The sequence below is a fragment of the Silurus aristotelis genome, assembly GCF_946808225.1.
Source record: "Silurus aristotelis genome assembly, chromosome: 7".
NCBI classification, from domain to species: Eukaryota; Metazoa; Chordata; class Actinopteri; order Siluriformes; family Siluridae; genus Silurus; species Silurus aristotelis.
The window spans coordinates 16,549,902-16,562,077 of record NC_139580.1 but is presented as its reverse complement, the minus strand read 5'-3'; the positions used below and the strand labels follow the sequence as shown (position 1 = coordinate 16,562,077).

Sequence of the window (12,176 nt, the reverse complement as noted above, 5' to 3'; positions counted from 1 at the left end):
TCCACATGATGACTACTTTAATTTGAATTGCAAATATTTGTTACTGCACATGGGTCCTTTTAGAGTATGCCTGTATTGATTGCCTAAAACCAACTCTATAGTGAGCCTAAGATTACCCATTTGATTTCTCTCCCCCTGTCTCTCTGACATTGTCTGTCTTTAATTCAGAAACTGCTTTGACATTTCAAAGCTCAGTTGTCACAAAGATTTGTAATTTAGTTTAGTAGGAAAAATATTATTTTAAGCATAAATGTCAACAAATGAGATGTGGCAAAGCACTGTTTCAGTGATGTTTATTGCAACTAATTTCCTTAAAACAGAATCTGTGCTCAGAAATGACGATTGGGGATTATGTAGTCTAAATTTAATTGTAGTTTTTAATTGTATGCTTTTTAGATGCTATAGTTATATGTATATATACACGTATATGTTTTGAAATGATTGTGTAGCTTTAAAAGTAGTCCTGTTTTTTCCACAAATATACAATATAATTCTAATAATGGTTTGTCCAGCTACATTCCAGGGTTTATTCTTTATTGTACATTGTGTACGTTTGCTCAATTCTTACTTCAGAAGACATTTAGGTCTGCCCTATTATTTTTACAAACACTAATGGTCCTGGGATCTGTAGCCTACAGACTACACATATAGAAATCTCAAATGTCACCCTACTGGACATACATGACACTGCATATCGTGTAAAAGCCACTGCTTCGTGTCCTCTTCGCACTATGTAAGAAAGTCATTTGGGAATTGGCCAAGGTTAGCCTTTCTTTGGGTGGCAGATGTGAGCAGTGTAAAGTGTGTGATCCGCACTGATCCCTGTTACACCAGCTTACACACTTCACTGCAGTGTTCGGCTGCTGAAAACGCCTGCAATCTCCAGACATTTAACGCCCTCTAGTGGTCATAATCAGTACACACAACACAGTGCACTGTTTCTCCTGCATGCTAACACTGCAACAAATGTGTGACAAACATCTAGCTCTTAAATATGTACAGTTCAACTTAAATAGTTTGAATGTTAATTTTCGCGTACACAATATAAAAAACAAGCAAAGCGGGTGCATACAACTTTGACGCTTTCTGTTGGCTCAGTATTGAATAATATTTTACATACATGAAAAGCTTATTGACAGGTCAAAGCAGAGGACAACCGACGACTTAACAGTGACAGTACAATAACTTTCATTAATTCTGAATTTAATTTTATACAGTCATTTAACATATACAGTCTTCGTTACAAAATTATATACAGATGAACCGATTCACTGGTAAATTGAGGCACAACAAAAAATTCAATAGAAAATCATTCACCGTGTTCAATCAGATTTAGTATAGAAGACCAGTAAGAAGTAAATTACATGTTAATGGCAATGACATCTGAATAATTCTGTAAAGATACTAAAGTTCAGATAATTACAATTTTCCCAGTTAGAGAAATACTGAAGGTGCAGCTTTAAAAGCATAGTGTGGAGCTCCAAATCTGACCTGTGGTCTGAGCTTTATCAACAGAAAAAAATTAAATCACAATCACAATCTCCAGCCTTGGGTAAAAAGCGACTTGTGGCTTCTTTGGAAATACTTTGTTAGGCAAGATATGATCTATGCTTCACAAGTAAATGATTTCATGCATAGGTTGCAAAGAAACAGACAGTGAAACTAAGGAGTATTAAATGGTAGCTATCTGGGAAACAGGAAACACTATAAGGATCACTACATTTACTGCTGGAAATCTAAAGGAATCCAACATTTACACTAGTTGTACTTTATCAGCCTGAACACATTCATCTTATTAAAAAATATTTTTTATTAGTGTAGTGATTCATTACATTATGCAAAATAGAGCTTTCTTCCTTGCTGCATTCAGAAAAATATTACTAAATTAGTAAAAAATAATTCAACAAAAGCTGACAGGTTTTGTCACTTATGCTGAAGTGGAAAATTGTCAGACCCTCCAAACTATAAGCAGAATACCAAATAAAACAAACATCCTCTTATTTTTAATGCACGTCTCCCATTAACCTCATTAAATCTGGCCTTCCCAACCCCCCACCCCTCGTACCTTTAAACAGCAATAGCATGTGATGTAACATTTCACTCTATCAGTTGTTTACAGAACTATGAATTGTTGATGTAACACAACCAAATGCAAATACCAAAACAGGAACTTGACAAGAAATGATTAGACAAACATTATACAATGTGATTAAACCTTTTAACCCCCCCTCCAGGAAAGCTTTATTTTATATAATTAACAACTCCTAAAGAAACCTGACTTAACCGGACCTAAATGTGAACTTGCATCAAACCACTGGCATTGAAATTATCTGGTGCTGCTCTAATCACTGCAAACTGATACACATATCTGTAGCATGATGCATGAACTTGAGATGTTAACTTGTCTTAAATATGTTAGCAATTCTCTAGATTTTAGAAAAGAGCTGTTTCAAGACCTTTAATTTGAACCTGAAAAATCTCAATCAATGCCATCTATTGTGATTTTTTCCTTCATCTTATGCTTAACGAAGTTCTTAAGGTTAGCTTGTGTCGAGGTAAAAGCCCCAAAACTAGACATCCTAAAGCTCCAAATCTAAAAATCACAACAGGGAAGGGCCCAATGCAACCTTCCCAACATAAATCAAATGCAAAGTAACACTTGCATTGTTATAATCCTGAAAGAACTGAACTAAACAATGCTCAGGCCATGTGATATTTGAGATACAGCCTATTTTTGATACTAACAAAACTGAGGACCTTCCAGGCATCAGATTCATAACTCTTTCCTCAACTCAACTGGTGAACCCATTGTTGTTGAAACAGATTAGGAACTTAACATTTCCAAAAAGGTATAAACGACACATGCATAGCCTTTATTTCCATAGACACAGCCAAGAGGGTGCGTCATATGAAAAGTGCATGGCAGACAAGTCTTAAAACAAAGTGAACACTGAAACCTATGAAACCAGTTGGTCTGCTACTATTGGCCATGGCTGGATCATGGCACAGGTGAGTGTCATGCATGATTTGGCTTTATTTGAGATGAACATGACCAGGAGCTACTTTCCCCTTTCATCACAGAGACAGCCATGGAAAGATGAAGATGTGGCGGAACCCAATGGGTTACCCCTCAGATAGGTGTGTTCCCATGCCCATGCATACGTCTCTCAGCTGCAGCTGCCAGCATCCTGCGACGCAATGTCACAGGGTCTGAACGGGAGTCCTCGAAAGAGGATGTGAAATAATCATTATCCCCCTCGTCTTCCTCGTCCTCAAACGCAGCACCAGAAGTGGTGAAAGCTTCTTCTACACTGCTTTTCAGATAGCGCCTGAATGAAAAAAACCCACAGACAAATTAGGTCATAGAATGTACAATATCAATCAACTGCTACAGTGGAATAAAAAAACACTACAATTAACAATCTTACTAGAGATGGCAAGAAAAAAAAAAAAAAAAAACAGCAATGAGTATTAGCAGACCTGCGTGCTCTCTGCAGCAGCTCTTCTTTCCTCTGGTGCAACATCCTTTGTCTCTCATCTGCAGATTTTGAGAAGCGGCTGCCACGTATTTCAAGGTCGTCTGTCTCTGCAGTGGTGGAATCTGAACCCCCGCTAGCTCCCGCAGGCTCCTCCGGGGTTGGGACCATCTGAACCGGTGCTCGTTCCAGGGGCTGGGAAAAGTGATTAAGATACACAAATTTAGATACACAGCCTTTAGATTGAACTGCCTCATTTACCCTAAATCTTGCAGGTACATCAATTTAACATTATAGTGAAACAAATTTTATGCTGGGTCTTGGCTCACCAAAAAATATTCTTTGTGGAAAAATTACATTCCTCTATGCAGACAGGCTCAGCTAAAATAGTAAGTTGTACAAGACTGCACCTTTACAAAAACACTGAATTAGCGTCTAGCTTGGGAGGAGTGTCTGACTTTGGGAGGAGCTACCGCAACTATAGCAATCATGTTTAATCTTCTAAAGCATTTTAACACAAAGGCAAACATTATAAGACTTTATTTACAGAAGTTTTTTTTGTGCATTAGAAAATGATTCTATTGACAGAGACATGTTTGAAGGCTCCACCTTCCACTCATGAACCGGCGCTCTTCCACACGCTCGCACCCTGCTATCGTCCATGCACATGCCGTCACATACATATACGGTGGGGGAATAAATTATTTGATGCCCTGCTGATTTTGTGAATGCAAACTTTTACAAAGAAATAAACAGTCTAGAATTGTTATGGTAGCTGTATTTTAACAGAGGAAACAATCCAGAAAGAAATATATAAAATTATTTCTATTTGATCAAGTTCATCATCTTCTCCCGCTTATCCGTAATTCGGGTCGCGGGGGCAGCAGTCTAAGCAGATTCCCCAGACACTTCTCCGTGTCCAGGGATCGGGCTGTCAAGGCCCCCGCCTTCGACTGGGTCCCCTGGAGCATAGAGGGTTAAGGGCCTTGCTAAAGGGCCCAAGAGTGGCAGCTTGGCGATACTGGGGCTTGAACCCCCGACCTTCCAATCGGCAACCCAGCGCCTTAACCGCTGGAGCCACCACTCCCCCTCCATTTGATCAAGTTAAATAAGTATTTAAACCCCTACCAACCAGCAAGAATTCTGACCACCCCACACACAACTTAGTCCTGTTCCTTAAACAAAGAACTCATATCAACTTGTTATGTGTATCAAAGACACCAGTCACAGAATCAACCCCTACCATTCAAACCTCTCCTGGAGGTAAGGATGACACCAGGTACAGAATCAACCTCTTCCATTCAAACCTCTCCACCACCATGGGCAAGACCATAGAGCTGTCAAAAGGACAAGATTGTAGACTTGCACAAGGCTGGAATGGGCTACAAGACCATCAGATTGTTGCCTTGTAGCCTATTCCAGCCTTGTGCAAGTCTACAATCTTGTCCCTGATGTCCTTTTGACAGCTCTATGGTCTTGCCCATGGTGGTGGAGAGGTTTGAATGGAAGAGGTTGATTCTGTGACTGGTGTCTTTTGTACACACAAGTTGATATTAGGAGTACTAAAGGGACAGGACTAATTTGGGTATGAGGGAGTCAGAATTCTTGCTGGTTGGTACAGGATGAAATCCTTTTTTTTTTTTTTTTTTACTCGATCAATACCAAATAATTTATAAGCTTTCTTTAATGTATTTTTTCCTGATTTTTTTACTTTTTATATTCGGTCTCCCTCTTAAAATAAACCTACCATAACAAAAATCTAGACTGTTCATTTTTTGTAAGGGTAAATTTCCTAAATCAGCAGGATATCCAACAATTATTTACCCCCACTGTATAATGTAAAGTTCATACATTACTGTACTGAATTTTATTTTTTTACATATTGTCATTTGTTAAATTATTAACAAATTACAGTATACTACCCCATACTGATCACAACTCCTCGGTAGGCTAGGCCATGTCTCGACAATTGTTTCATGTTACAATGGTGTAACGCATCTCAATCATAAGTAGGGGACTACCACTAATGTTAATTCTCCATATACAATGTTTATTTTAGTAAAACTCATTTTAGGGTTTTAGATTAAAAGGCAAAATCTCTTTAAAAAAATGCTGCTGTGGGAATGTAAACTTTACCTGAGCAGGAAAAGGCACCTGGATCCTGCCCTCCAAGATATTGTCCGTTGTGACCTCCACAGAGCGAGTGAGTTGCAAATCTTGCAGCACCAGATGGTAAGGAACCTGGGGGAACATCTCCTGTATCTGATGAGCCTAAAACATTCAGGTAGAACACTCTTTGAGACACAGGATACCAAATATTTACCATTCTATAGATGATACTCTAAAGATGGCAGCACAGCTTGAAGAATTCATTAATGCAAAAATGTTCTCACCATGGCATTGAGTTGCGAGTTGTTGACTTGTGCGATGCCCAGGATGCTTGTTGTATGCATAACTTCTACAGAGAAACTTGGGAGCCAGCTAGCAATTCGTGAGCCTAACAGAAGTGGTGACATTAGGAGTGCAACTAATTATGGGATATAAAAAAAATGTATAATCAAATTAAGCCAGTATCACAAAATCTGATTATAAATCTCAAACAGAAAGACATTAAATGGCTTTAATTAAATAAGAAAAGTTAATGTGATATTAGAATATCTTTAAAATATTGTTAAATTGACAATCAAAAAAAACACATCAACCAGACATAATACACCCGAGTGGTTTTAATTAATACATATATATCAGAACTAGTAAAGCCATTAAACATTATGGTAATGTAAAAACAGCTTATACCATCAAAGTGAAAGAAGTGGTTGTGATGGTTAAGGTGAGGTCTGACATCATTTCCAGGCCCTGCAGCCATGTTGCCATCGACTGGTGCCCTCTGCCCCTCCCCCCTCTCGCTCATGCCCTCGTTAATGTTTAGTGACATGCGGCATGTTGGACAGGAGGTGTCTTGCTCTAGCCATGAGCGGAGACATGAACTGCATGTAAAACATACACAGAGTTATACATGATAAAAGTATAATTAATAATTTTAATATTTCAATATATTTGAATATTTAAATTAGCATCAATAATATATAAAATAAATAAATAAATAAATACACACACACACACACACACATTGCTTTTTTATAAGTCTCCATAACAGATTAATGCACCTCTCGCAGAGCTGTACAAGGCTTACCTATGAAAAAGGTGTCCACAGGGCAGCTTCCTTGCTGAGGTCATTGAGTCCCAGCAGATTGCACAGTCATCATTATTGGCAAGAAGCTCATCTGGGGTCGCTACTGCAAATCTGCCAATGACAAACAGCAGAAAAGCAAACACTTTAGATCCCAAACTGAACCTAGACACAGAACAAACAAAATTAAAGCTTTAAAAACAAACAAAAAAAAATGGCTTCCTAACCTGGACTCCATATTATCAATGACGCGTAAGTAGTTCTTGTGGCGACGGATTCTCCTCTGCACCTCATGGAACAGGTAGCGAAGCTGCATAAAGATCACCAGGCTGGCCATTGACAGCCAGATATTTCCAAAGAGCTAAGAGGAGAAGGTGATTTCAACTGATCAAGTAAAGCTTTAAAAACAACTGGTATAAATCACAAATAAACTGTATTCACCACTCTGCCTTTCCAGTTTATAGATTGTATAAAAATTGTTAGTTGTGCTCTTGGATTGTTTGTATCATATTACTGTCTGTAAATGTTTGTTTGTATGAAACTTTCCCTTGTTGTGATACATATAATAACTTCGTAAGAAAAATTTATGAAAGGGCAAATCTTAGATTTAGGTTTTGCTTATGATATAAATAATAATTAATTTGGCGACCAAAAATAATGAATTGCAAGTAATATTTTTGCCTGGATCGCCACCTGCGACCATAAAATGCATGTTATGGCCGAACAATCTTAGGTTATGACCTTTTATGTGCGTGTTCTGTGAGGAAGGGCCTATCGCATAATTTGTTGATGTAATAGAGACGCACGGAGTTAAAGCGCCCAAAATAACCGGACACTTAAAGCAAAACATCTTTCTGCATCAGAAATAAACATGTTGAAACTAAAAATATCCGACTTTTTCAAACAGTCTCCATCTCTGTCCAACACTGCTGATGACACGCCTGTTAGTTAAACAGGCTCCAGTTGTGCCAGCGTTGGAGAAAGGGAGAACGGCAGAGACACTGAGGACCATCTTTCTACGTCAGTCAGTGAAAACATCATTAAAAGTGCCAAAAGACATTTGAAAAACTTCTTGAATTCAAGAGATTTCATGGCTGAGGTATGATCACGAGACGCAGAAAACGTTTTGCGACGTTTGCTCTAAAACGAGCAGAGAAATTGTGGGGAAACTGATTTCATTACCGAAACAGATCATTTAAAGTTAGACAATAAAAAAAAATACAATGAAAAAAACCCGATCGCCAAAAGCATAAAAATGCTCATGATCACAATCGCGAAGAGCGCTACAGAAAACACCGTTAGCGCTTGCAGGGTCTCGTGCCTGCGACTGTGCGCAGAAAAAGAATGGAAAGAGCTGAAAATAAAATTCGACACCGCCTATATGATCGCTTCAGTTCCCAGGCCATGCTGTAAAAAGATAGCAGATGTACACACACGACAGAACGACTGAAAGTGGTTTACATTTTTTCAACTCTTTTTGTGTGGCACTTAAAAATATAATTTGGTGCCTGCGTTTTTACCTCATAGGAGCCAATGGCTCCTTAATTGATTTTTGTCTGGAGCCCTGTTATCACATTGTAAGCAATGTAAAGTCACCTTGTGAAAAGTCACAATATAAAGTGAAACTAAAACGGAAACACGACAGAATTGTGACATGCATCACGAGGTAACGATTTTGCTGAGCTCTAACAAAAATCTCTCATTTAAAAACAAACATTTTTGTTGTTTTAATTCTATGATAGTGTGATGCAACAACTTTGTAACTATAGCGCTAACTGCTCCATTAAACCATGTTGGCTTTGACATACTGGCCGAGATCTGATCTGGTTGATGGCAGAATAATTTTACTAGTTTTAAACTTGTGTGCACTAATAACAGATGCTCTTTAAAGAATCATGAGTGCGTATGAAATAGAAACAGTGAAACACTGAGAGGAAGAAAAAAAAAAACTCTAAACAAACCATTGTACAAAGTTCTGGTATAGTCACCTGTAAAATGCCGTCAGTTTGTGATTAAATGTGTTGAGAGAAAATCTTTTGCGTTTGAGAAGACATTACAAAATTTTGGTTAATGATTTGAAGATTCTAGGGTGAAGATGTAAACACAATATGCTACGCAATCATAAACCTGTTCATTTCCTTCAGCCTGGATTCATACACTAAGCTAACCAGCTAATGTTACATTAGGTTCCACTCTTCAGTTCTGTCAGTTACATTACCAGGCAACTAAAACATGGGACTGGGGAAAAAAAAAAACTAACTTCTGTGCCCTAATTGCTTTATTTACATTTATGGCTCCTGGCAGATACCCTGATGCAAAGGCATTGACAATTATTTTACTTTCTACAGCTGAGTAGTTAAGAGGTCAGGGGTCTTACTCAGAGACCCAGCAGTGGCAGCTTGTTGGTGCTACCTTCCAATCAGATGTCCACAGCTTTAACCACTAAGCTACCACCTCCCACTTCACTAATTCATGATTTGCCCCTTCCTGATGTTGAACATGGTTTATAAAAGATGTCTCAGAGTATTAGATTAAATGAAATACTTAAAAATATATATAATAATATTTTAAAACTGTTAAAAAGCTCACCAGCATGTGGATGTGATGCATCAAGTCCAGGCAGAGAAGAGTGAGCTCCATAATGAAGTCAGTATAGTAGACATAGGTGCCTTTGCTCTCCCATGTGCCTTCATGGTTCAGGTCCCACAAGTGAATCGAGTACCTACAAAAACCAAAAGCAAGGCCACAGTGCTGTATTTCCCTGCATGCACAGAAACCTGAGAGCGCTAAAGAGCTCCAGAGCTCCAGTTTCACAGCCTACAAATGACACAGTGTAGATGGTATGCTTGTACTGGATACTAAAGACAGGCAAAACGCTTACCTTGTAAGAACATGTCCAGTGCGCACTGTAACAAGTAAACACTAAGGGAAGAGGGGGACAAAAATTATATATAGCATCTAAAGGGATGAATTTACAACTTATTTAAAGAAATACAGAAATTGAAAGCGTCTTGCCTCAGCAGCCATAAAGGCAACAGTATGCATGCTATGGAAATGCCCAACAAGGCCACAAAGCACAGCTAGACCTCCACAGCACAGCAGCATAGACACCAGAAGAGACAGCACTCGCACATGACTGCTCATGGGGGTCGTCGGAGAAAAGGACAACTACAAAACAACGGGTAAATGAGAACAGTGTAAGAGAGATATGGGAATGTTTGTGTTGACTTCATTATAACTTTATTTAAGAAAACCTGAATAATGGCACAGGCTTGAAAAAACTATAAATGTGTTGTACACTTAGTTCTTTTTGCACAAATAAAGTGCATAACAATTTCACTTGTGAGATTGCACACAAACTTTTTGCATTCCCCTGCATTCCCTCTACCACATCAGAGGGATGCTTCTTGTTGGGGGTCTTCAAGAACTTGAAAAATTTTGACTGAAGGTTCCACAACTACTCACATATTCAAAGCGATCTTTACAGAGCTGGACCATAAGATGAACGAAAATTAGAACGGCGAACCACAAACACCACAGCACCAATTCTTCCACGCTTTGCACGTTCAGTACGCCAAATATGAAGATGAATTTATAGAAGATGAAGTTCCAGAACTTATCCTTCAAGTGCTGCCAAAAAAAAAGTATATACATAAATGCACAGGGGGTTATTTGTGAATAAGGGTTGATAGAAGGTTTCAAACCTGCCTGTAGTAAAAGTTATTTCACAAAGTGAAAGCAGAAACATTTAATAGTACGAGTATGGTGGTGATCAAATGTAAATAGTATGCAGGTTCTACCACATGGACAAGTGGTACAGGTAAGATTTCAGAATGAAAATTAATTTAATTGGCTACAGTCACATAGCCAATTTTGGGAGGTTGAGAAGAGAAAAACTCATAATATGGCACATTTTAAGAATCAAATATATAGGTTTTAAAAAAACAGTTATTTAAAAAAAAAAAGATTAGCAACCGTGGTCAAGATTCTCTTTTGTCTACCATCGATCGCATTAGGTTTCATATACATCTTCAATGCTAGTTTAAAGTTAATTAATCTAGAGCAATAATTCTCTAACTAGATGTATATACTTAACCTAAAATGCACATCTTTCTTTGGATTGTATAGGATTAGAGCTGACATATTTTACAATCTCATCCAATGACATTACATAATCATCAGCATGTCTTGGTTTTCCTCATTTTAAAGCATCTCTAACAAATCTGTGATGATAAACAACAGATAAATAGACCTGCAATATCATCACAGTCTGTTAAATGTGGAATAAGTGCAACCCATCCATGTTCGTTGTTATTGCAATAAGTCAAACAGCAAGAATTTATAATAGGAGCAGAATAGTTGTGTTCCAGTACTTCATGAGGACACAAGACCTTTCAAAAGTGCCCACTCGCTCACCAGGCGATCGGTGCTTACCTGTTTCTCACTGACCCTCAGAGGACCGAAAACAATGCACTGGATCACTTTGGCAATCAGCATGAGGACACAGCATGCGGTATTCACCAGAACCTGTGAAAGACATGCAGTTTACCTTCAGTATTCTCCTACTCAACAAAAAAAACAACCAATGGATTGTTCAAAAATGGGTCAAAACACGAACCCAAACAAACAGGCTGTCTGAGCTGAGATTGACCAGCATAGATGTGGCCACATTCCCATGACGGTAGGCTTTATCCTCTTTAATTTGGTTTGTGGCGCTGCTCGGAGTTTCATCAGAAGTTGGAGCTTCAGTCTCTGTCACAGTTGTGTAGGCACTTAACAAAGTCCCAGCCAGCAGCACTACACTAAGAGCGGTGTAGGTCTGTAAACTGGGCCATGGAAATCTCTCCAGAAACACCAGAGGCATGGTGTCAGTGTCCAGTGGTCAAACTACTCACAGTATTAGTCACGGATAGGCAACTTTTTATCTAACAAAAATAGTTTCAAGCCAAATAATACAAAATAAAGACAATTCTAATACAGTTAACTGTTTTGAGTAGAAAGATTTACTCTGAAACCTGACTGGTTCAAGACTCACGTTGCGTGCAAACGACAGACTGGTTTACAGACATTACACTAAAGGCGGGTTTCACCGTTTCATTCGTGTCTGTCTGTAGTCTCATCACTTCAGGTTCACACCACTGCTTAACAAAACGTGGGATACTAGTTTTTTTAAATACCGAAACACCAATACAGGAGTTAATATCCTGCTTTCGCAGCGTTTATCGACAGTTAGCTGTCATGCTAGCGAGCTAACAAACTATCCAAACGCTTGAACACTCTAAAGCGGATTATTATAAACTAAACCGCGGATCACACATCACCCCCAAGCGGTCTCCTACGCCTTCGTCCACTCCACTATGAGATCCGGGGTATAATATAAGACGTTAAACTACATGCCAGAAGGTTGTAGGATCGTGTTTTGTTGTTCCAGTCGTTTCTAAGTTTCGCCGCACCACCCCCCCCCTTTAACGTCACGAAGCTACTTCCGGTGCTTACGCAAGGTGCTTGTG

The 12,176-nt window shown here is 38.7% G+C and overlaps 1 protein-coding gene across 2 annotated transcripts; it reads right to left on the bottom strand.

The window, feature by feature from the left end:
* Window positions 1-1,186: 1,186 nt before the first annotated feature.
* amfra (autocrine motility factor receptor a) lies at window positions 1,187-12,142 on the bottom strand. 2 transcript variants are annotated; one of them, XM_083547565.1, is made up of 13 exons: window positions 11,285-12,142; window positions 11,101-11,193; window positions 10,132-10,296; window positions 9,682-9,834; window positions 9,548-9,588; window positions 9,256-9,388; window positions 6,894-7,027; window positions 6,670-6,780; window positions 6,273-6,463; window positions 5,870-5,973; window positions 5,613-5,747; window positions 3,481-3,671; window positions 1,187-3,329 (listed from the first exon to the last, which is right to left on the bottom strand). In XM_083547565.1, the coding sequence occupies exons 1-13, from the start codon at window positions 11,528-11,530 to the stop codon at window positions 3,131-3,133; spliced, it is 1,896 nt and encodes a 631-aa protein (XP_083403691.1). In that variant the 5' UTR covers window positions 11,531-12,142; the 3' UTR covers window positions 1,187-3,130. The 2 variants fall into 2 exon arrangements, with proteins under 2 accessions (XP_083403691.1, XP_083403690.1); XM_083547564.1 differs by having other exon boundaries at window positions 5,870-6,003; window positions 11,285-12,139.
* Between the last annotated feature and the right edge of the window lie 34 nt (window positions 12,143-12,176).

What these genes read in the sequence shown, in the direction of transcription:
- amfra (XM_083547564.1), bottom strand. Translation starts at nt 11,530, where the DNA reads ATGCCTCTGGTGTTTCTGGAGAGATTTCCATGGCCCAGTTTACAGACC. An exon ending in TGCATCACATCCACATGCTG is followed by an intron (nt 7,028 to 9,255) that starts GTGAGCTTTTTA and finishes TTCTCCTCTTAG; the next exon opens with CTCTTTGGAAATATCTGGCT. An exon ending in ACTCGCAACTCAATGCCATG is followed by an intron (nt 5,748 to 5,869) that starts GTGAGAACATTT and finishes TGAATGTTTTAG; the next exon opens with GCTCATCAGATACAGGAGAT.